The sequence below is a fragment of the Schistocerca serialis genome, chromosome 11 (genome assembly GCF_023864345.2).
Source record: "Schistocerca serialis cubense isolate TAMUIC-IGC-003099 chromosome 11, iqSchSeri2.2, whole genome shotgun sequence".
Taxonomy (NCBI): domain Eukaryota; kingdom Metazoa; phylum Arthropoda; class Insecta; order Orthoptera; family Acrididae; genus Schistocerca; species Schistocerca serialis.
Window position 1 is genome coordinate 149,214,546 of NC_064648.1, and position 26,382 is coordinate 149,240,927.

A 26,382-nucleotide genomic window follows, 5' to 3' on the forward strand; every position below is an offset into this window, starting at 1 on the left:
TTAGAGTAACATTTGCTACATCAGGTGACTCCATTTTGTTTTGAAAGGTTGAACCACACGGCATGGAATGTGGGGAATTGGAGAACTGGGGACTGGGGACCAGGCTAGTTTTTCTTTCACTATTCTGTTCTAGAAAATAACATCAATTTTTAGAGTAACATTTGCTACATGAGGTGACTCCATTTTGTTTTGAAAGGTTGAACCACACGGCATGGAATGTGGGGAATTGGGGAACTGGGGACTGCGGACCAGGCTAGTTATGCTTTCACTATTCTGCTCTAGAAAATTACATCAAGTTTTAGAGTAACATTTGTTACATCAGGTGACTCCATTTTGTTTTGAAAGGTTGAACCACACGGCATGGAATGTGGGGAATTGGGGACTGGGGACCGGGCTAGTTATGCTTTCACTATTCTGTTCTAGAAAATAACATCAAGTTTTAGAGTAGCATTTGCCACATCAGGTGACTCCATTTCGTTTTGAAAGGTTGAACCACACGGCATGGAATGTGGGGAATTGGGGAACTGGGAACTGGGGACTGGGCTAGTTATGCTTTCACTATTCTGTTCTAGAAAATAACATCAAGTTTTAGAGTAACATTTGTTACATCAGGTGACTCCATTTTGTTTTGAAAGGTTGAACCACACGTCATGGAATGTGGGGAATTGGGGAACTTGGGACTGGGGACTGGGCTAGTTATGCTTTCACTATTCTGTTCTAGAAAATAACATCAAGTTTTAGAGTAATATTTGTTACATCAGGTGACTCCATTTTGTTCTGAACGGTTGATCCACACAGCATGGAATGTGGAGAATTGGGGAACTGGGGACTGTGCTAGTTATGCTTTCACTATTCTGTTCTAGAAAATAACATCAAGTTTTAGAGAAACATTTGTTACATCAGGTGACTCCATTTTGTTCTGAAAGGTTGAACCACACAGCATGGAATGTGGGGAATTGGGGAACTGGGGACTGGGGACCGGGCTAGTTATGCTTTCACTATTCTGCTCTAGAAAATTACATCAAGTTTTAGAGTAACTTTTGTTACATCAGGTGACTCCATTTTGTTTTGAAAGGTTGAACCACACGGCATGGAATGTGGGGAATTGGGGACTGGGGACCGTGCTAGTTATGCTTTCACTATTCCATTCTGGAAAATAACATCAAGTTTTAGAGTAACATTAGCTACATCAGGTGACTCCATTTTGTTTTGAAAGGTTGGACCACACGGCATGGAATGTGGGGAATTGGGGAACTGGGGACTGGAGACCGGGCTAGTTATACTTTCACTATTCTGTTCCAGAAAATTACATCAAATTTTAGAGTAACTTTTGTTACATCAGGTGACTCCATTTTGTTTTGAAAGGTTGAACCACACGGCATGAAATGTGGGGAATTGGGGTCTGGGGACCGGGCTAGTTATGCTTTCACTATTCTGTTCTAGAAAATAACATCAAGTTTTAGAGTAACATTTGTTACATCAGGTGACTCCTTTTTGTTCTGGAAGGTTGAACCACACGGCATGGAATGTTGGGAATTGGGGAACTGGGGACTGGGGACCGGGCTAGTTATGCTTTCACTATTCTGTTCTAGAAAATAACATCAAGTTTTAGAGTAACATTTGCTACATCAGGTGACTCCATTTTGTTTTGAAAGGTTGAACCACACGGCATGGAATGTGGGGAATTGGGGAACTGGGGACTGGTGACTGGGCTAGTTATGCTTTCACTATTCTGTTCTAGAAAATAACATCAAGTTTTAGAGTAACATTTGCTACATCAGGTGACTCCATTTTGTTTTGAAAGGTTGAACCACACGACATGGAATGTGGGGAATTGGGGAACTGTGGACTGGGGACCGGGCTAGTTATGCTTTCACTATTCTGTTCTAGAAAATAACATCAAGTTTTAGAGTGACATTTGCTACATCAGGTTACTCCATTTTGTTTTGAAAGGTTGAACTACACGGCATGGAATGTGGGGAATTGGGGAACTGGGGACTGGAGACCGGGCTAGTTATACTTTCACTATTCTGTTCCAGAAAATTACATCAAATTTTAGAGTAACTTTTGTTACATCAGGTGACTCCATTTTGTTTTGAAAGGTTGAACCACACGGCATGAAATGTGGGGAATTGGGGTCTGGGGACCGGGCTAGTTATGCTTTCACTATTCTGTTCTAGAAAATAACATCAAGTTTTAGAGTAACATTTGTTACATCAGGTGACTCCTTTTTGTTCTGGAAGGTTGAACCACACGGCATGGAATGTTGGGAATTGGGGAACTGGGGACTGGGGACCGGGCTAGTTATGCTTTCACTATTCTGTTCTAGAAAATAACATCAAGTTTTAGAGTAACATTTGCTACATCAGGTGACTCCATTTTGTTTTGAGATGTTGAACCACATGGCATGGAATGTGGGGAATTGGGGAACTGGGGACTGGGGACCGGGCTACTTATGCTTTCACTATTCTGTTCTAGAAAATAACATCAAGTTTTAGAGTAACATTTGCTACATCAGGTGACTCCATTTTGTTTTGAAAGGTTGAACCACACGACATGGAATGTGGGGAATTGGGGAACTGTGGACTGGGGACCGGGCTAGTTATGCTTTCACTATTCTGTTCTAGAAAATAACATCAAGTTTTAGAGTGACATTTGCTACATCAGGTTACTCCATTTTGTTTTGAAAGGTTGAACTACACGGCATGGAATGTGGGGAATTGGGGAACTGGGGACTGGAGACCGGGCTAGTTATACTTTCACTATTCTGTTCCAGAAAATTACATCAAATTTTAGAGTAACTTTTGTTACATCAGGTGACTCCATTTTGTTTTGAAAGGTTGAACCACACGGCATGAAATGTGGGGAATTGGGGTCTGGGGACCGGGCTAGTTATGCTTTCACTATTCTGTTCTAGAAAATAACATCAAGTTTTAGAGTAACATTTGTTACATCAGGTGACTCCTTTTTGTTCTGGAAGGTTGAACCACACGGCATGGAATGTTGGGAATTGGGGAACTGGGGACTGGGGACCGGGCTAGTTATGCTTTCACTATTCTGTTCTAGAAAATAACATCAAGTTTTAGAGTAACATTTGCTACATCAGGTGACTCCATTTTGTTTTGAGATGTTGAACCACATGGCATGGAATGTGGGGAATTGGGGAACTGGGGACTGGGGACCGGGCTACTTATGCTTTCACTATTCTGTTCTAGAAAATAACATCAAGTTTTAGAGTAAAATTTGCTACACAGGTGACTCCATTTTGTTTTGAAAGGTTGAACTACATGGCATGGAATGTGGGGAATTGGGGACTGGGGACTGGGGACCGTGCTAGTCATGCTTTCACTATTCTGTTCTAGAAAATAACATCAAGTTTTACAGTAACTTTTGTTACATCAGGTGACTCCATTTTGTTTTGAAAGGTTGAACCACACGGCATGGAATGTGGGGAATTGGGGAACTGGGGACTGGGGACTGGGGACTGGGCAAGTTATGCTTTCACTATTCATTTCTAGAAAATAACATCAAGTTTTAGAGTAACATTTGCTACATCAGGTGACTCCATTTTGTTTTGAAAAGTTGAACCACACGGCATGGAATGTGGGGAATTGGGGAACTGGGGACTGGGCTAGTTATGCTTTCACCATTCCTTTCTAGAATATAACATCAAGTTTTAGAGTAACATTTGTTACATCAGGTGACTCCATTTTGTTCTGAAAGGTTGAACCACATGGCATGGAATGTGGGGAATTGGGGAACTGGGGACTGGGGACCGGGCTAGTTATGCTTTCACTATTCTGATCTAGAAAATAACATCAAGTTTTAGAGTAACATTTGTTACATCAGGTGATTCCATTTTGTTCTGAAAGGTTGAACCACACGGCATGGAACGTGGACACGCTCACGACGGATCATCTTAGGCGTACAGTCCTCTCCCAGTTGCTGCATGCTGTTCGGCGCATCACAAAGGTCATGATCATCAGTGACGTCTTAACTCGGAGACTTCCATGGAAATTAAGGGACGCTAACAAAACTGGTGAGTATATTTCTTGAACGTATATTAAATAAAACGTAGTGTGTTCATTAAGGTATGCTATGAAGATCATCTCGCCTACGATAATGAGGACGTACATGATGAGCCTGCATTCGATGTGATGCCTGCGTGCTAATAAAAGTACACAGAAAACACTAATAATAATAACGGCACTGGCGGAAAAACGCCAAATCTACTGATCATGTGGTTGCACCTCTGGTATCTGTTACACTGAATAGTCAGGATGAATGTTGAAAACGAACTTCAGTGCATGTCAGATAAGCTCATTTCACCAAGAGTTGGTCCACCTCCGCGAGGTCCATTCTGACACCGCAGTACATCACACCGCGTCCGGCCTTGATAACGACTCGAGTCTGGCGAGGTGGAGAGTCCACTAGTGTCTTCAGGTGTGCCACAGGCAGCGGAGGTCACTCACTGGACCCCACAGAGCCGACGGACTGCGGGGATGTTGACTACTACGTTCCTCACGCTGGTACCAGACATTTTCTGTGAGGCTCTTCTAATGATTCAAACGACTCTAAGCACTATGGGACTTACCATCTGAGGTCATCAGTCCCCGAAACTTAGAACTACTTAAACCTAACTAACCTAAGGACACCACACACATCCATCCCTGAGGCAGGATTCGAACCTGCGACCGCAGCAGCATTGTGGTTCCGGACTGAAGCGCCTAGAACCGTTCGGCCACAGAGGCCCGCTGTGATGCTCTCATGGCCAGCTACTGCAGTATTTCACACACTTGAACCACCAGAACACCAGTTTTAACGTCAGCCAAATCCAATACATATACTATGATAAGCAGGTCTTTTATATGTTCACTTGCTTATTTTAGCTTATTTATTCCTACTACATTGTCACTAATTGTTTTTGCTAGACAACTTGCGGAACTTTACCAGCATTTTTTGCCTAACAGCCTGTTGGGCACAGTTTGAATCATAACTCGACGTCCTGTGGCTGCACGACAAGCATTATTCAACATGGTGGCGTTGCTGTCAGGGTTCTTCCGTGACATGACCCTTAGGTAGCCGTCGTCCACTGCAGTAGTAGCCCTCAGGCGGCCTGACTGAGGCATGTCATCGACAGTTCCTGTCTCTCTGTATCTCCTCCACATCCGAACAACATCGCTTTGGTTCACTCCGAGACGCCTGGGCACCTCCTTTGTTGAGAGCCTCTCCTGGCACAAAGTAACAATGCGGAAGCGTTCGAACCGCGTAATTGACCGTCTAGGCACGGATAAACTACAGACAACTGGACTGGAACTGAACGGCTGTCGGACCCCCTCCGTCTAATAGGCGCTGCTCATGCACGGTTGTTCACATCTTTGGGCAGGTTTAGTGATATCTCTGATCTGTCAGAGGAACTGTGTCTGTGATACAATATCCACAGGCAATGTCTATCTTCAGCAGTTCTGGGAACAGGGGTGATCCAAATCTTTTTTTTGATGTGTGGACATACAGAAGAGAACGGATAGCTGGAAAGAGTATATTCACAGCCTGTGCAAGAGGGACGACTTGTTTGATGACTTGATTGAACAAGAAATGGGAATCGCAAAGGAAGACATGCAGGTTCCAGCATAAGAGTAAGAGTTGAACAGGGCTCTGGAAGACATTCGATGAAGGACAGATAGGATGCCTTCTGTATTTTGGATATCATTGGAGAAAGTGATAATTAACGACAACTTAAGTTGGTGTATAGAATTTTTGAGACTACAGATATACTGTCAAACTTCCGTTAAAACAGTATGTGCACTATCGTGAAGGCAGAAAGTTCAAGTAAGTGCTCGAATTATCGCACAGTCACCTTAACATCTCATGCATCCACGCTGCTGATAAGAATAATGAAAAAGAGAATGGAAAAGAAAATTGATAATGTGCTATATGACGAGCCGTTTGGCTTTTGGAAAGATGGAAGCACCAGAGAGGCAGTTCTGACTTTTGAGTTGATAATGTGGGCAAGAATTAAGAGAAGCAAGATCTATTTATAGGATTTGTTGACGGAGAAAACCGGGTCGACAATGTAAAATGGTGCTAGTTGTCCTAAATTCTGAGAAAAATTGGAGTAAGCTATAAGTAAATACGAGTAATAAACAATATGCACAAGAACAAAGGGGGGACAGTAAGAATACAAGACCAAGAACAAATTATTGTCTCTTCTGATTGTCAGTGTTGTCCATATGCTCCTTTATTTCCCTAATCCTGTGCAGATCGTTTCCATTTTTTGTCTTATCTGTCTTCCAAATTTTCAACATTCTTCTGTAAAACCATTTTTTAAACGCTTAGATTCTCATATTTTCTGGATATCCCGCATTCTATGATTCACCTTCATAAAATCCTGTGCTCCAAATGTATTTGTACATTCTTAGAGACATCTTACCCAAATAAGGCCAATGTTTGTTACTAGTAGACATCTTTTGTTCGGAAATGGCCTCTTTACCTTTTCTAGGTTGCTTTTTATGTCTTCCTTAATTCGTCTGTCATGTGCTATTTAGCTTACAAGGTTGCACAATTCGTTTACTTCATCTCTTTTGTGCTCCCCAGTTTAGATGTTAAGTTTATCGCTAATTTCATGTCTGCAGCTTTCGCCTGTCTTTGGTTTCCTTCAGATTTATAATGTATTCTCCTTAGACCATTCAATTCAACAGACCCTGCGTTTCATTGTTTACGGTAATGTCATCAGCCAATCTTATCCACGTCATCCTTTCAGTATTATATTATTCGTAAAACAAAACTGATCGTCATCTAGCATTTTCTTCGTTTTCTTCTCCTTCTTCTGTGTATGTTATTCTTGTTAACAACTTAGGTGCATGAGTTGCTGTCTTCAGAATTATATGACTGGTTTCTGCGAAAGTCTGATGGTGTACCTCTAGATCCACGGATTCTGCAAACCAGGTTTAATAGTATTTTGGTTTTCACTTCCTCCAATGATTTTCAAAATTTCGAAGGAATGTTCCCAATGCCTTTTTCCGAATTTGGTTGCAAGTCGTCCAAAGCTCTGTGTTGACTTTCATACTGGGTCCCTTATGGTTCCCTTTCTCATAGAGCTTTTCACTGTACTCTACACTTATCCGCTCTCTTTCTTCGTTTCAATGGTGGAACTCCTCTAGCACTCTTAATATTGCAAATTTGCTTTGAATTTCGTCGTAGTTGTTTTGGCTTTTCTATACATGCTTTCCATCCTTCCGATGACCATTTCTGCTTCAATTTTTCACATTTTTCGAGGTCGCTTTTCTCTTTGAAATCCCTGCACTTCGCATTTATTTCGTAATCCTTTCCTGAGCATTTGTATACTTCTATATTTTATCGATGAATTTAAGTGTATCTTCTGTTACTCAAGTTTTATTCACAGCTACCTTCCTTGTACCTACATTTTTCTGTTCCATTTCTGTGATTTCCCTTTTTAGAGATTCTATTCCTCTTCGAATGAACTGCCTATTGTGGAATTCATTATGACAGTATCTGCAACTTTAGAGAACTCCAAACGCAGCTCATAATTCCTCAATATCTTGGTATCGCGTTTTGTCTACAAAGATTCAACCTGATGATGTCTTAAAATGAAAGTATATAGGAGTTGGGGGGGGGGGGAGGATGGGACGGACTTGGCCCACACATAGCCAAATGCCTGTTGCCGTGGGCAGGAAAAATAAGTCTTTTTTAGGACAAATCCATACACTTTAAAAAATACTGAAAAAGTCTCTCACAAGACAGATTTTAACACTCCAAATATCACACATACCAGATGTCACAAAGAAAAACAAACAATTGGAAAAGTAACATGGGGCATTTCACAGACTTAACAATCCTCCATCAAAACATGCAATCAATAAAAAATAAAATACTACTATTAGAAGTTGAGCTCCAATCTTTGAACTGCACAGTAATTTGTGTTACTGGGCACTGGTGAGACAGAAATCCAACATGTAGTCTTATCATCATATGAAAGAGCAATCTCTCATTGCAGAGCTACTTCAAGGGGTGGAGGATCATGCCTTTATATCAGAAAAGGAACACAGTTCAAATCATGACATGACCTCAGTACAGCAAATGAAGACAAACACTTTCAAATACCAGCTATTGAATTAACAGGGCTTGACATCACCAAGAAATTAATCAATTTAGGTATGCATAGATCTATCAGTGGTAGTGTGAACACTTTTTTCAATAAATTAACAGAAGTTCTAGATGAAGTCTGAAGTACAAAGGTCAACATAGTTCTGTGCAGGGACATTAACATTAACACTAATATCATAAATGAATCCAGTAGCACCCTCATAAATATCCTTCAAAGTTTTGCCATGTCCGTATTGGTAAATAGTGTAACAAGAGTTACTACAATGACTGCATCAGTAATTGACCATGAGGCCACAAATTAGGACAGGGAAAAATGTGATGTGGCTTTAAAAGATCTCGGACTATCAGACAATCTCTGTCAAATAACAACAATAAAATCAGGCATCGAATCATTCCCTAAACTTAAAGCCTACAAACGACATCTATCAGAAATGAAAATAAACTTTGAAAAGGCATATCCAAAAGTATGCATGTCTGTATCAACACCTCGCAACAACAGATGGATAACAGCAGGTATTAAGAACTCCTACCAAACACTTAAATACCTCATTTCAATGAAACAGAGTTGCAATGATTCAGAATGCTTAAATTTCTATCATAGATACAAAAAGATCTATAGGAAGGTGCTGACTGCTGCAAAATATCATTTAATGACAAAATATTATATAATGCAGAGAATAAAAGCAAAGCAGTCTGGGATGTTATAGAAAAGGAAATGGGGAGAGGCAAATAAATGCATAATAACTTACTGATAAGGGATGGGGATAAGGTAATAAATGATCCACAGCACTTAGCAAACTATGTACATGAGCATTTTCCAAGTATTGCAGAGAAGTTACAGCAAAAATTCCCCAAAATAAATATAACACCTGTAAATAATGTTGCACTAAATACAATGATGTTACTTCCAACCACAGAGAATGAAGTCAATACAACTGTTCAAAAATTAAGAAATAAAAGTCAGTAGGCTTAGATGAAGTACCAATGTGTGTACTGAAACAATGCATAGAGATTATACAAAGGCCCCTTAACAAATATAATAAATGAATCCTTCACATCAGGGACATTTCCAGAGCAGTTAAATCGGGCAAGAGTTGTACCTTTGCTTACGAAAGGTAACAGAGAAGACAAAGGAAACTACTGGCCCATTTCCCCGCTGTCACCATTCTCAAAAATAATAGAAGTAATTATGAAAGACAGATTAATGAATTACTTGAACAGATACACTCTTTTAAGTGAATCACAGTTTGGTTCCCAAAGTGGCAAAATTACAGAGTCAGCCAGAGCAGAATTCACAGAAGTTGTACTTGATGTTCTTGACAAAGGTGAGTGTGTCACAGGCATATGTTTGGATCTTTCTAAGGCCTTTGATACAGTTGACCACAAGATTCCATTAAATAAATTAGAAACATTAGGAATAAGAGGGTATCTAATGATTGGTTTCGATCATACCAAGCAGGTAGGGTACAAAGAGTAGAGATAACACATACTTCAAATAGATCTAAACATTTAGTAAAACACTTATCAAAACCAAAATACATTAATATAGGGGTTCTGCAAGGTAGCATATTAGGAGCAATACTATTCCTAATATACATCAATGACTTTCTCAGTAGCGCTACTCATGGTGAAAAAATTATCTTCGCTGATGACAGCAAAATTACAGTCACTGAGAAAACAAGGGAACTTGCAGAGAAAGCAAATGAAGTTCACAAGGAAGTTTATGATTGGTCAATAAGCAATTAAGTGACATTGAACATAAAGAAAACTAATACCATGAATTTTGAAGAGGGAGAATGACAATGTTAAATTAAATGTAGATGGCACCTCTATAGACTGCATAACAAATGCAAAATTTCTAGGAATGAATATTGATTCTCAGTTGAAGGGGTGTGAACACACAAAGGTACTTGCAAACAAAATGTCATCAGTGTGTTATGCCCTTAGAATCCCATCATCAGTATGTAACATGCAGTGTCTTTTCGTTACATGCTATTCATAAGTACACTCAGTTCTTAGCTATGGTATTCTTCTTTGAGGAACAAATGCACAAAATATAAACACAATTTTCATACTCCAGAAAAGAGCCATAAGAATCATAACCAAAAATGGTAGTCGAGCTCATTGCAAAGATCTGTTCAAAACACTGGGGATTTTAACTGCTCCATGTGAATACATTTACCATTCAGTTGTACACATCAAAGATAACATTGGTAATAACTGCACAAACAGTTCTGTATATGACCATAGAACAAGAGCTGGAGTCATATTACATTTGCCAAGAAAAATAAACATAAAACTCAAAACAGCATTTTCTACCAGGAATAAAACTGTACAATAAATTACCAAAACAGATAAAAGAAATTGCAAAAATACACTTTTTAAAAAGGTAACTAAAAAGTACCTGTTATGCAATACATTTTATACATTGAAAGATTACTTAGATGGAACAGAGAAGGGGTTTGGTAAAAAAAATCTTATGCATATAAATAATAATAGTGATTATAAAACATCCAACATTCCACATAACACCTTCACATTATGTTTTTTCCTTCTTTTTTCCTTTTCTAGAAAACTTACCCCCAAGCTATGCATTGCACAATGCTAGCACCTCTTCCTCTTTCTGAGCTCAACATCTCACTTATTACAGAGGGGTGCTGACTTAGTTTGTCAGGATAGCAAATGGGAAGTTGTGATACAGAAAATGCTTGTACTTGAGCTTTTCTGGTAAAACAACTAAACAAAAAATTGAGATAAAAGTTTGTGGTGTGATACTTCACATTAATTACAGATCATTATGTGTAGCTTCATGTAATATATATAAGGTACTGTAAATATGTAAGGCATATGTATAAATGCAGTAATACAATTCCATGGTCTGTACAATGTTTATTGAGGAAGGCATATTTGATTTGCACTTGTAACATTAGTTGTATAACACCTATAACGAATTAGTTAAATATGTTACTGATGTTACAATATAATCATTCTAAATATGTTGTGGTCTTCAGTCCTGAGACTGGTTTGATGCAGCTCTCCATGCTACTCTATCCTGTGCAAGCTTTTTCATCTCCCAGTACCTACTGCAACCTACATCCTTCTGAATCTGCTTAGTGTATTCATCTCTTGGTCTCCCTCTACGATTTTTACCCTCCACGCTGCCCTCCAATACTAAATTGGTGATCCCTTGATGCCTCAGAACATGTCCGACCAACCGATCCCTTCTTCTGGTCAAGTTGTGCCACAAACTTCTCTTCTCCCCAATCCTATTCAATACTTCCTCATTAGTTATGTGATCTACCCATCTAATCTTCAGCATTCTTCTGTAGCACCACATTTCGAAAGCTTCTATTCTCTTCTTGTCCAAACTATTTATCGTCCATGTTTCACTTCCATACATGGCTACACTCCATACGAATACTTTCAGAAATGACTTCCTGACACTTAAATCAATACTGAATGTTAACAAATTTCTCTTCTTCAGAAACGCTTTCCTTGCCATTGCCATCCTACATTTTATATCCTCTCTACTTCGACCATCGTCAGTTATTTTGCTCCCCAAATAGCAAAACTCCTTTACTACTTTCAGTGCCTCATTTCCTAATCTAATTCCCTCAGCAACACCCCCCGACTTAATTAGACTACATTCGATTATCCTTGTTTTGCTTTTGTTGATGTTCATCTTATATCCTCCTTTCAAGACACTGTCCATTCCATTCAACTGCTCTTCCAAGTCCTTTGCTGTCTCTGACAGAATTACAATGTCATCGGCGAACCTCAAAGTTTTTATTTCTTCTCCATGAATTTTAATACCTACTCCGAATTTTTCTTTTGTTTCCTTTACTGCTTGCTCAATATACAGATTGAACAACATCGGGGAGAGGCTACAACCCTGTCTTACTCCCTTCCCAACCACTGCTTCCCTTTCATGTCCCTCGACTCTTATAACTGCCATCTGGTTTCTGTACAAATTGTAAATAGCCTTTCGCTCCCTGTATTTTACCCCTGCCACCTTTAGAATTTGAAAGAGAGTATTCCAGTCAACATTGTCAAAAGCTTTCTCTAAGTCTACAAATGCTAGAAACGTAGGTTTGCCTTTCCTTAATCTTTCTTCTAAGATAAGTCGTAAGGTCAGTATTGCCTCATGTGTTCCAGTGTTTCTACGGAATCCAAACTGATCTTCCCCGAGGTTGGCTTCTACTAGTTTTTCCATTCGTCTGTAAAGAATTCGTGTTAGTATTTTGCAGCTGTGACTTATTAAGCTGATAGTTCGGTAATTTTCACATCTGTCAACACCTGCTTTCTTTGGGATTGGAATTATTATATTCTTCTTAAAGTCTGAGGGTATTTCGCCTGTCTCATACATCTTCCTCACCAGATGGTAGAGTTTTGTCAGGACTGGCTCTCCCACGGCCGTCAGTAGTTCCAATGGAATATTGTCTACTCTGGGGGCTTTGTTTCGACTCAGGTCTTTCAGTGCTCTGTCAAACTCTTCACGCAGTATCATATCTCCCATTTCATCTTCATCTACATCCTCTTCCATTTCCATAATATTGTCCTCAAGTACATCGCCCTTGTATAGACCCTCTATATATTCCTTCCACCTTTCTGCTTTCCCTTCTTTGCTTAGAACTGGGTTTCCATCTGAGCTCTTGATATTCATACAAGTCGTTCTCTTATTTCCAAAGGTCTCTTTAATTTCCATTCTAAATATAGAGAATATAAAAATGTGTGTGTGTGTGTGTGTGTGTGTGAGTGTGTGTATACATGATTCTCTCTCGTTTTCATATTTAACAGTACAACACATTGAAACCGTTATAAGACCCACTCACATAAAAAACTGAGCTACTCATTATTCTGTACAAATTGCTGTATCTCATACATGTCAGTAACTCTACGTCAAATAGACAAATTATACATCCTCATGGCTGTTACTGTTATTGGGGCAAAAACAAACTAAATATATGACATTTTATTACAGCTGACAAATTCGTCACCAAGATGACACCATCGGCATTAATATTTAAAACAGTTCTGATGTATAGTTTGTTTCTGGTCCCAGTTGACTACATACAGTCTGTTATTCTTCAGAAAAACAAAGTATTGTCCATAAATGTAGAATTTACTTATGTAGCTTAGTTACCAACTGCTATCAGAACCACACATCAAAATATTGTGATATGCAACTCTGGTCCGTGTTTTCGAACTGGTATTTCATGGAGGGAGGGAAGCTCAGGGGAAAGGGGGGAAAGTGGTTGAGAAGAGAGGCGGACTTGATGAGTTGGAAGAAGGCAGAGAGAGATGTTGTGAACATAATAGATTTACCTTTGCTGAAGGATTCGGGTAACTTGCATAAAAAGAGAGAGTTTTATGCTAAAGTTACAAAAATTGAGGTTATGTAAAACATTACTGTGAAAAGAGTTTCGAAGAATAAGCAACTGACGCCATGACCTTATGTTATGTATTAAATCTGTCTGATTGTCGATAAGGTTGTGACGGTGATCTTTGAGCTGTCTGTGTATTTCAATTTCTTCAACTTACCTCTACTTCTAGGCAATGTATGAAGAACGTTGAGGGCTGGAACGATACTATTAAAATCATGTTCGTTGTCGGGATGACTCAATACGGGTTCGCTGTGGAAGAATTGGTACCTAGGTAGACTGTGAGTAAAAGAATCATTGATGAAAACACAAAAGCCTCTCTTCTCCTTGTTTGGAGCCTAGTTACAAAAACACAAAAATATCTGTCAATCAAACCACTGTATGGAATTCCTGAGGCCTCGTAAGTCCAGTACACTGTAAGCCACGTAGGGCTGAATCACAACCACTGGGTACTGTCTCACGAGGAGCACTAACTGTATCTGGTTACTAGAACACTACGACACATTAGAATACCAAATTCCTGGTGGTCTGCTGTGATAGGTGCCACGCCACGGTGTGAAATGGTGAAGGCTGCTGCCGGGTCAATGTAGCATCGTAGACGAAGATCCGAGGTCGGCAGACAGGGTGACGTCTGAGATCAGGCTGCTAGAGGTCCCAGGATAGTCTCTGACTGATGAGCCGCAGTAGTGGTCAGTGTAAAGCCCAGACGACTTGTCAGCGATCCGTAGACATGTCGTTGTGGACTGCAAATCCGAGGCTGTGCAGCGCCGTAAATAAGGTCGCAGCGCCGTAAATAAGGTCGCATCGCACGATCTACATGTGGGCACGTGACACGTGGAGGTGAAATAGTGGGCACAGTACAAGAGCTGTGGTCGTAGATGTGCACACGCTACCGTTGGCGAACCTGACACCTGTCGTGGCGACTGCCGAATATTCTGCCGACAACAATTCAGGCCGTTTGGTTGCCGTCTGGGATATTCAGTAACATGTGAGCCACGCGTCACTTGGTTGATGGGCTTGCTGCCATCTAAGCTGTCTGCAATGGTTGATGCTGGTGCCGGGCCACGACTGCTTGCTGTCTGGTAGGCATGAAGCTGCAGACACATCGGTCCTCCCTTAAATGTTCACCAACACGACCTCTTCATGCCTTATCTGCTCTATCCCAGCTGTATGAGTCTGGTAACTTTGGGTCAAGGTATCCCTGCTGCAACTCTTACCATTTCAGAAGTTGAGTGCTGATCTAGTTTCAAAAAGTGAATATCATTTCGATACAAACTGTAAGCTGGTGTAGTCACAAAGTGAAAGCTGTGCTTCTACGGAAACCTGATGCATGTGACTGTTCTCTACTATTTCGTCTCTCTCCTTGCCCAGAGTTGCTGACCGAGATGAAGGTTTACCAAGAACACGCCTCCAACTACTGGCGAGAGAAGGCGCAGCTGTTCTCACTTGGTGTGAAGCACATCTCTCAACTCTTCGTTCCCCTCGCATTCGAACACCTGGTAAGTGATGTTTTTTTTATGTCCTTTTTTAGCTGTGTCTTATGTACGAGCTGCCAGAGAATGACACACACAGCCTCGCATAAGTGGTCAGTTCTTGGAGTCCACTTCCTGATTTATATGCCTTACACTGTCCTGGTCATTGTCTGTCCAACTGTAATGTTACCTCTCTGCAAGAGCTCTGACCCACCCTTACGCTTGGGATCCACATGGGCTTATTACACAAAGAGGGCAACCTCTAAACTGACCAGGATAGGTCGTCGGCATAGTTTTTTCGTATTTCCCCAGAACTGTCCCAACAGAGCTTGGAAATTCCTATTAGGTACTACTTTGCAATCCCAAGTCTCTTGGTTACATATCTAGTGGAAATGGGTCTAGATTCTCCAGTTGCGTATTTTATCTCGCCAACTGCGGATCTGCTTAATTGGAATGTGTTACTTCTAACGAGTAGGTGGAAGGAGGCAGTCAGGGATTAAGCAACCAGCCTAGCTACAGTACTCAAATAATGGACCGCAAGAATACCTCCTTGTGCACTGATACTGATGCTTCCATATAAGACACAGTAAGGAAAATCGCCAAGGATCGACGGTAGATAATATGAAAACTATAGCATATGCAGTCGATGGGATCATATGGGAGGATAGTGAGCAGATATTGCAAAATAAATAAATACTTGCCAGGTGATGACTGGAGAAGCAGGCGTGGAAATAAGACTAGCAAAAAGTCAGGTGACGAAAATCTAACGCCCGGCACGACATGGCTGCCGGATTGATAAAATAGATAGACCTGAATCTTATAGAACACCTGCATCGACACCTCACCTCAGTGCAGCACTCTGTGAAGAATGGGCTGCCATTCCCAAGAAACCTTCCAAATCCTGAGTCAACGTATGCCTGCGAGAGTGGAAGCTGTCATCAAGACTAAGGGTGGGCTAACACCATTTTGAATTCCAGCATTACCGATGGAAGGTTCCACGAACTTGTAAGTCATTTTCAGCCAACATCCGAACTGGCTGCTCTTTATGAAGTGATGAAAGCTATTTTAACTCTTTTCTTCGTGTCTCAGGATACACACCCGAATGACCAACGACTCCACGAATGGATTGAGAACATGGGACGGCTGGCAGACATGCTGCACACGAGACTGAGGGGCTGGGTACAGGACGTGCAGTCCATCAGCGAGCAGATAACGAACTACAAGGTGGAAGAAGACCAGAAGAGCCCTGGGAGGTACATAGTCAGGTATGAGCCAGCGAACGTACAAATATTTCTTGTACTCATTGGTGAAAGTTTATTTCGTTTTAGCCATTGGGACGTACATTGATGGAAACAAATCGCAACACCAATAAGGAGTTGCGCGGCATAAACGAAAGTTAGTAGACCTGTTTCTACGTCTGAAAGTTGATCTCTGTTCATATTTCGCGTCAGGCGCCATGAGCGCGGGGCTGAAGATCCAAATCAGGTTTGCTTTGAATACACACTATAACGACTGTGACCGTTAGTTACCTTTGAGTTTCGACTGGGTGAACTGACGTTACTCAGGAATGCCTTTAAGGCGACAAAGATGCCAGTATCAACACCTGGGTGAGTTTGAATTTAAAATCGTCTTCCTTAAAATTTTCTGGTTTACTTACTTAAATAAAGTGCTTCAGTATTGCAGTTGTTCTTCAACTGTTCACACTACTTCATTTGCAATCTGCCTGGCATACAGAATTTACATCATCTAAATATTTAAAATACATCCTTCATTGTTGTACAACGCAGTTGATGTTTTGCTGTTGTCTGGTTGAGCAGTGGCTAAGCGCTTGGCAAAAGAATGCGCTGGAGTTCCCCTATTTTATTTCGAAGTCAGCAGCCTCTTTCAGAGAGACGTATTCCATGTCGGACGTTGTACGAACCTTCCTTGGGTCCATTCTGTAGTGTAACGTGCCGCCCGTTCAGCTTTTCCAAGTGTTCCTTGTGTGCGATTGGCTACATTCAGGAAACGGGAAGATCTCCCACCATACGGGAACACCACTGGGCGCTCCAGTGAACCACCGCTGTCCGACAGTACCAACACTCTTGCTGCTGTCGCTCGCGTGTAAGTACCACTGTTTCTTGGAACGTAGGCTAAGATAATCTCGGACGCTTTTTGTGAAGCTTAAATGCTACATTTATTTCCGGAATAACTTTGTTTATTTCAAGTACATGTTAGGAAGTATTTTGGCTTAAATTTCGTAAGATCGGGGCGTGATTTGTGAACTTCTAGTTGCACTTTGTTTCTGGTCTTCAGGTGACTATGTGTCTTCAACACGACCGTTATATAGCTAGATACCCAATATATTTTATTCTGCAGTGTTAGACCCGCGGAGTAATTGCTTTTTTGATCTCAGTGTGATTTCCCCTGATCCATGAGTGATTTACACCTACGCTTTTGTTCAAAATAGGTAAAGTCATTAGAGATCTTGGGTACTCAGTAAATTAGTCACCTTCAGCGACTTTCTTGTAACATTTGCACCTGTTTTATGTTGAATTTACTGCAGTTTTACACTTATTTCTTTTGTGTGCTGTACTTGTCCTTTATATGGACATTCAGTCATGTGCAGTCAAATCATTTGTTTATTAATTGTAACTGTTTATTTAATACGATGAATAACTTCGAGTGAAACAAACCACTGCATGCATGAAGAAACTTTCGTGAGTCAGGATTTGTCGAATTTAAGGTAACTTTTTGGTGGCGGTTTGAATTCAACTTTCATTCTGTGAAGCCCCCCTCCCTCCCCCTCCCTTCCACTGGCATAATACTGTAGTTCTGTGCTGAAACTCCTGTAGCTTCCCTTGTGTGAATGACTGAACGAAACATGATGCAGAACCATACACTAGTTGGAGTCTCCTTAAATCTGCTCCCCAGCCTTCTAGTGAAGTGATGATGATGGTATTAGCCTAAAAAAGTTTTTTTACAACAGACATGTATGTTTTGGAACCGATTTTAATTCATGATTCTCTTTGTGCACTATTTGGACGGTTTTGTGAAGTGTTCAATGTATGATTCTAATAAGTGCCCACTTTTTTCTGCCGTAATCTTCTGTTTGATCTCTCTCTATGCACTTGCCACCTTTCCTTATTCTCGCCATCAGATCATCTCTGAGACAATAAAAAATGCTCAGAACTGATTCTCAGGAAGAAATATAAGACTGCATATGTTAAATTACAATTTCTTGTAATGTGAATCATCACTAAATGATCGCAGCGAAGCCTTAGCGTTATCAGTTGCATGATTCAAAAGAATGTATCAATTTTGTTGTGCTTAACAGGAGAATTTAATGAAGGTTTCGCCCTACATCGCGCACATAGTACATCAGTGTAAAAAAATAGGGATCTGAACAATGCTTTCTCTTGAAATATTAACGTGCCAAAGTAAGTCTCCATCATACTACAAACATCTCTTAATAAAATATCATGTAGCGCTTTACCTGACAGTGTTATAACCCTGTCACGAGAAGAGCAAAGTACGACACTACTGGTTCTTACCAAATTAACAAGACTCCCATAATATTACTCCTCTGAATGGATTGGGAAATCATAGTGACTGTGCTTAGTGGGTAAGGTATAAGACTGAGTTTCGTTGCTTGAGAAGTTTACTATTGAAAAAAGGCAATAACAGAACAAACGGAATTCGAACCAAGGTTCTGTTAATTATAAGTAAATTGCAGTTATGTGAATAGAACAGTCGCCAGATATTTCGCTACAACTGACTCTCATTAATACATACTGCCTTAATGTTAAAGCAGAAAGCTAATGATGATTACAAGTTAAAGTTTATTATCAGTGGAGCACTAACTTTGAAATGAGGATCCCATGTCCGTTTCATTATTGGAAAATACTGTCAATGGAATTGTATTCAGATAATTGGATTCTCTATTCTAATTGCTGTTTGTATCATCAAGGAGCATTCAATTCGTTGTACTATACAGCTGCAATGAAACATGTGATATGTAGATCTGTCACAGCTTGTGCCATAGTAGTGAATCAGTTATTATAGAACACACAAGTTATAAGAATGACAGCTGCACTTCTTTAGCACTTTTATTGCAATGTATACAACAAAACTTCCACAAAAACTGGCGTGGGGACCCAGAAACTATTCTATAAACTGACTCAGACCAAAGTTAAAAGTTTCAGTTAATCCACAATATGAGAAATACTTTTAACTGTGTGGATGAAAAGGTAAACACTCTTATATAGAAACCTGCACAGTAATTAAACCTGGTGCTGGCGTTTTGATTTAATTAGCTAGTAAACTATTGTGAAGGATCCCAGTTTTATTCATGTAACTTTGATACAGTACTGGGATTTCTATAAGAACATCACTTATGAAAAACACTTTACATCATCACTTTGCAATTTAACTATCCTTATATAAAAAATATCTGGCATACTTCAAACATAAGGCCCACAGAATAGTTATGAAATTTACTACTTCACAAAGTTTATTAATTGTAAGGAATGAAAACAATTACTTTTCAGTTCATTAAAATCGGATATTCGGAAATGTCATAGCACATGGGGTAGAAACTGTCTAGGTAAACGATTAAGGAAAAAGTATGGTTGCTGAAAACAAATTCTGCACAACCCTGACTTATCATTGAATAATAAAACACATAACTGTTTCATGTGGTTATAAAGCAGTCAACTAATAATTTGAGATGAAGGCAGTGGCAGTGTCGGTTTCCTGTGACAAATTAACAAAGTGGTGGCATATGTATCCATGGCTCTTGTTGTATAACAGGCTCTGAAAATTTTTCTGTTAGTGTTGCATTTTCGTATTTCAGAGTCCACTGTATAACAGGCTCCGAAAATTTTTCTGTTAGTGTTGCATTTTCGTATTTCAGAGTCCAGTGAATATCGATTTTGGTGTTACAACCTCCCCCCCCCCCCCCAAACCCCCCGCTTTTATCTAGCCAGGATTCTTGGTATAATGCGTCCCATTAACTTTTAGATACCAGCCATAATTCAAAATAAAACAGCACCCATATATTAAACGACACTTGCCCCAATTCATAATAACACGTCACACTTTTAAGGGCAGTATGTACATTCTGTACCTACAGTGTTAAATTTGATTTGCAATACTGATGACCCATTATCTAAGAACCTTTGACAGATAGAGATCTGAAATATTTGGGAAGTATAGTTTCACTCCTTTGCTGATTACAGGGCCAGAATCATACTATATGGACAAATAATTAGTTACTTATGACGTGTTCATTTCTTTAAGTCCACGTTTGTTTCTGTGAGTAAAAAAAAACCATCATAGGTAGAAATGTTTTGGTGGTTCAGCAGCAGCAGTATACTAAGAGGTAACATAGTTTACGATTAGACGTACTTATCTGTAACAGTTCCTGAGATAATGGGTTAAATATTTAGAAAAAAAAGTAATTTTCAGGAAATTAGGTTGAAACGTCTCCTTTGATATTAAGTCACACTTGGAGGCCTGCCAGCTCCTAGAAACGCCAGGCCCATAAGCGTTATCTGGATCCTGTTCTTGATCATGCTGCAAACCTAAAAGCTTGTTTCCTTTCGTGCCTCTTGCTTCTTTAGTCATTTCCTCTGCTGCACGCTGGGCTTTCATAATCCGAAGTTGATCCATTAGCTGGAACGCTTACTTTATGTGTGCTCCTGGAGTGATACCATGTTGCTCTAGTCTCTGTCCCAGTCAAGTATACTATTTCCACATGGTAGGAAGTTTCATTTATGCACACAATAACAGACCTATTCGCTTTCTATGTTAATGTCTAAGTCACATTCTGGATAATTTTACATCAATGCATATACATTTCATGATTTTGTATGCTGATTTTATTAGCTTTCTTTATTTGCTTTTAAGCTTTGAGCTTGTTTGTTACAGGAAACCACTGCTAAATCATGAGCTGCTGTTCCACCATGAATTTTACCTCTCATTTCTCGACGACTTTAGTGCACAGTGTGAGGAGCAACAGCCAAAAGCATCACAGATGTTTGGTCTAGCTGACGCAGTTTACTCCTTCTATCGGGAGCACTGGTTCAAGCAAGGAGTGTACTACAGCTGGCGTATTCCAGCTCATATCAGCATTGTAGGTAGGTTCAGCACTGGGACGCACCCACTCCATGTTTGTACACTCATGGCTGTTGAGAACTTACTAATTTGAGAAGCGATCTTCAAAATGCTATCGACATGTTCAGCTTTAGATCTTTCGTGAGATACTTCGTCACACAACATATTTTTACCAAATCCACGCCTAGAATATGCAATCGTATCATTAACCAAGTGTTGATAATCTGTCGTTGCCACTGTGTAGAATCATCTAAATCCTAGCTACAAAAATATAGATGTAAAAATTCATCCAGTGTAATGACTGTCAGACCCAAAATTATAGAAACCGTCCAACCTATCTCCATTACAAACAAAGCCACCCCAATAAATTGTGTGGAAATGTACAATGATTTTTCACTTGCATCATCTACAGTCATCACTCCATACATGCAAAGTGAGGATATCATCCACTAAATCGATCTTACCTTCTTCTCATCTCAACAACTACTTGTGTCCCATCCCCACTATCAAAGACACACGTTTTAAAAACACTGTTTTCTGCAACATCAAGTCGCTTAAACCTATATATAGTGTCCACCAGCTAACGATAACAGACCTATTCCTTTTCCATGTTAATGTGTAAGTCACTTACCTCCAAAACCACTCCTCCTTTGTTTATCCCTAGTCCAAGACACAATCCTGCACCTAAACGTGCATCATCAGCTAACCCATCATGGTATGCCAGCAGCATAACATCCTGTCCATAATGTCTGTTCTCTTAGCTCCAATAAAATCCTCTTCAGCCACGTCTTCTTTCAACATGACATCCATGCATTAATGAAACATTCTTACAATCATAGTGCACAATCCAACTGTCATCCATAACTCTAAAAATGACACATAATCCCCACCAGAATCCCTGAGGAGGGGTTGCCATTGGATGCATGTCATGTATCCCCATTGTAGCACCTCATCCTTAATAGTATTCTGAAGAATCTAACATTAATCTGTATCTGACCCTATGATTTCTTCATTCACATTAATCACATAATTTTCATGTATATTACTACCATAGACCTGAAAATCAATAGATCCTCTCCTGCCAAAGTTGTGTGATGGAGTCAGTTCATTGGCAGCCTGCAAGATTAGCAGATTACCTTATGTCAACACACACAATCTAGAAGTAACACAATCATGCATATCATACTTGCCTAACCCAACCTCTTTGGGTGCATCGCTGCACCTATCCTCAATCCAACTGAAAGTGATGACCAAACATTTCCACAATACTCCTCCCACAACACTTGGATGACCAACTGTGTCTCCATCCATTACCACTTTGAAATGCATCCAATCAACACACCTTTAGCCAAGCTTACTCACACTCCTCTTACCGAAATTCCCTCAGCTCTACCAATCCTTCCTCTACAGCAGAGTCAGAGACAGTCTCACATGGCGCTATAGCGAGACGTCTGTACCCTTGTAGAGGCCAAGAAACTATGGGATTGGTGTACTTGTATGAAACTAACACCACATTTCCTATGAACTAAACAAAGTATTGGAAAGTATTCTTACTCCATACTATTCTCTCCTCCATAGCAACTAACTATTACCAAACAACCTCAGCGAAGCTAAATTTAGCACCTATTACATGAGTTTTTAATACTGCTGGTTATTCATGGTTTACTTGTTTTTTAGTGGATCTTCTCGATACTTTTTAGGAGAGTAACTTTAATATATTGACTCAAATTTCCTATGGAATAGACTGAATCTCACATTAGCATTTTTTTCTATATATATCTCATACCATACCCCCTTTTAACTTCCTCTTAAAGAACTGCCTCAAAGCTTTATATGAATCTGCCTCAATGTTGTAAGGCGCCATATTATTTCCATTAACTTTTTGCATCATTACATATTAATTGTTCCTGCCTGAAAACTGTCCATAAAAATAATGTGAATCAGTGTCCCATTATATTAGTGCACATCAGTTTAAGAATTGATACTGGATTAAATCATCTAAATAATAACTCTAGCTCCTTCTTGTGTGCAAATCTTTTAAGAAATCTACATTTAAATCTCCACAAACCACTGTTTCTTCTTGTCTGATGGGTAGCTCAATAATGCTTCTAGATATCTCATAAGTAGCAGAAAGTTTCCTAGATGAGATCTACAGAGAAGTATTCTGCACTAATAACTTAAAAGCATATGCTCCTAGGTTCTGATCAATGCAAAAACTATGTGTTTCAATATTTTTTACTTTTGTGTTCAACTTTTACACATGCAGTATTTGCTTCCTTGTACTAAGTTAGTGTGGGTCCTCTGAGACCGATCTCTGAACTTTCATACTGTGCCATATTTCAGGGGCGATTATGTCAGTGCAGTCTAGGTGGCATGTAGCTGGTCTTAATAATTCTACTTCTTCAAAAATTTGTCGTGTATGCGTTTTTTATTAAGTCCTGGAATGTATCCATTTCAAGTTCTTGATGGAAATCTGTCGTTGGCACCGACCTGAGAGTTTTTAAAATTAATCTGAAACATCTACTTTGATGAATCTGAAGGGCTCTGGCGTTGGTCTTAGCTGTGTAACCCCACACCGTGCACCCGTATAGTATAACTAGGACAGTCCTAACTCTGTAGCACATTCACTTAAGTACTTGTTATTGATGAAATATCTTATATATCAGTCTCATAAGTTTTGCGCTTTTTGTCTGACTGTGTGATTTCAGTAATAGTTTTTTGTCTAATATTGTTTAGAGGTATCTTATTCGGTTTGTCAAATTAACGTGTGTGTTACTGATGATCATTAGGTTTCTTAGGTCTTATCTGTGCCTGGTAATCAAAATTGCTTTTGTTTTGCCTTGTATTCACAGCTCAAAGAATGTAACACTGAATCGAAACAATACAGTACTGACAGCAATCATTGTTTCAGCTTCAAAGCAGGGATATCAATAAAACTTGATAATTTCCGCTACTTTGCAAGGTCAGGAGGGGCAGGGAGACTTCCTGTATATCCTATGGATGAAGTTAATTTCGTGCTAGTCATTCAATGAATATCTGATGTCTGTCATCCTGAATTCCCAAATGTATGTTGACATTAGACCTTAAATCATCTAAGGTAAATACCCTGCATATTTGTTGGTTGTGACCTATTTTAACTACAGCCCATCGATTGTTTAATTAAACAAGGACACAATATTATCGCCTGAAGGAGAGTCTGAGCTGAGCTACGGTAAGTCCATGAGCACCACCTGCTTGCTGCAACTGTTTTGCAGATGAGGAGTGGCGGCTGGAGGACAAAAGCAGCGCCACGCTCTCAGTGGAGACTGGCTGCATGCAGCTGTTGGCGGACGCCCTGGACCACCCCAGCTGTCCACTGGAAGACCTGCCACCGGAAACCATCCAGCAGCGCGAGCGGTGCCGCGAGCAGCTGTGGGACGACGTGGTGCAGAGGTCGCCCCACATACCCGTCACCAGCTACTTGGCCTACACGCAGAGGGCGAACGTCAACCTCTGCCTCTTAGCCTGGATGGCTGTCAACTCACTGGGCATTTGCCAGGACGTCCCATTCAGTGTGGTACAGTCTGTCCATGATGCTCGCTGCTATTTCGACAGCCCTGACAATCAGTCCTGCCTGCAGTCGAACGCCACAGACGCCATCTGCTCTGTCTCCAGAGCTATTCTGCTGCTGAAGTGTCGCGATTTTTCTTCCTCTACGCCGCCAGAGTTGTGTGTCGTCAGATTTTACACAAATGGATCGTACACGACGACGGCCAATGCAACGTGGGGTGACACGAACCACAAATGGTACGGAAAACCAACGGAGAGAACGCTGCGTTACAAAGACACTTTAAACAGTGCCACTTTGAAATACAAAGATTTTAAAATTGACGACTTAAAACCTCTAGAAATGTCATTTATAGGACTGAACATCATTTTCCGCATTTTGACTGCTGGAGTGTATGTGTACCTTCCCCAGTTACGTAATTTGCCCGGTATGATATTCTTGTCCTTTCAGATTACGGGTATAGTCCAGATCCTGTGTTCTGAGATCGTGTATCGTGTGGCAGGTGTCCCCGACTTATCTACGATGGTACTAATCGATAGCGCCCTCACACTTCTCAGCTGTATCTGGCTAAACTCGTTCTGCTACCAAATGTACGCATGCATTCGCCATCTCAGGTTACCTAACGACCTGCTACCTGATGAAGCGAGAAAAGTATTCTGTCGTCAGGTGCTGTGTGTGCTAATAACCTGGACTATAGTGTGCACAGCAAGTATAGTTATGGAAAGTACCAGCAAATATTTTCTTTTACACAGCCGGATAGTATACCTCACGGGGATTTCATTGTCGATAATTTTCAATTTGGTTTGTCTCGGACTGATTGGATGCATGCACCTGCGTACCAAAAAATCCATGCGTAAACTCAGTATTTCCAGTAACACAAAACTCGGCTCGAAGAAACAACTCGTTTACCTGTCAGTTAAGACCGTTTTCTTAAGTGGGATTGGTATAATCATTAGAATTGCTTTCCACCAGGTACAAGACATAGCACAGATTGTGTACTACGTGCATATTGCCACAATGATGCAAGGACCACTGCTGTTTGTGTTTTTCATTTGTAACGAAACAGCGCTCCCTGTTCTCAAGTACAGAATACTAGCATGTTGGAATCCAGAAATCGTCAGTTTAGGGCAGGAGTTGTGTTCTTCAGCTGAGAGAAATCTGGCAAAAAGGAGGAATGAACGGCCTCTGGCTGCAGAAGCATCGTTGTAATTGCCGTGAGAGCTCTCCTCGAAGGACTGTCTTCATTGTAGAGCGTATAAAGGTAGAATCTAGCCAATACGGCAACATTAACTGTGACCAATATGGTACAACCAGTGCCTCAGATTTCTAATTTGTTCTTTATATAATTCATTTAATCCTTATTTGTACATGCCAGAGTTTCTATGCGTATTTTAATGCACTGTGATTAAGTATTTACTGACTGAAATTGATTCTGTATTAAATTAAGAGGAAAATTCTTGCTCTGCTTCTTCTAACCAGTTATATGGCGAAACTATAGAATTTAAATAAAGACATTTTATATCTAACGTCTGTCAAAGACGAAAACGATACAAGAACTTCCTGTTTACTGTAAATTATTGTAACCACTGTTATATAAAGTGAAGGCAAACTAATGTACACTTATAGTGGATGTACTGGTATCTCAGTCCTTTCCCGTGATTCATATTAAACTGTTAACAGACCTGAGTATTTACCTAATTTTTTCGAACTATGTAATCATTTAGTACATTATTAATTGCAGAGTCATGGCTTGTCTCTTGCC

General features: G+C 40.1%; 1 protein-coding gene across 1 annotated transcript in view; it reads left to right on the forward strand.

The window, feature by feature from the left end:
- LOC126426562 (uncharacterized) overlaps window positions 1-26,113 on the forward strand; it is a 74,762-nt gene extending 48,649 nt beyond the window's left edge. Inside the window, exons 4-8 of the mRNA XM_050088461.1 lie at window positions 3,873-4,039; window positions 14,877-15,004; window positions 16,067-16,242; window positions 20,888-21,096; window positions 24,328-26,113. Of these exons, the coding sequence (XP_049944418.1) occupies window positions 3,873-4,039; window positions 14,877-15,004; window positions 16,067-16,242; window positions 20,888-21,096; window positions 24,328-25,829 (2,182 nt within the window). The 3' untranslated portion in view covers window positions 25,830-26,113. The remainder of the gene's footprint in view (window positions 1-3,872; window positions 4,040-14,876; window positions 15,005-16,066; window positions 16,243-20,887; window positions 21,097-24,327) is intronic.
- Window positions 26,114-26,382: the final 269 nt, after the last annotated feature.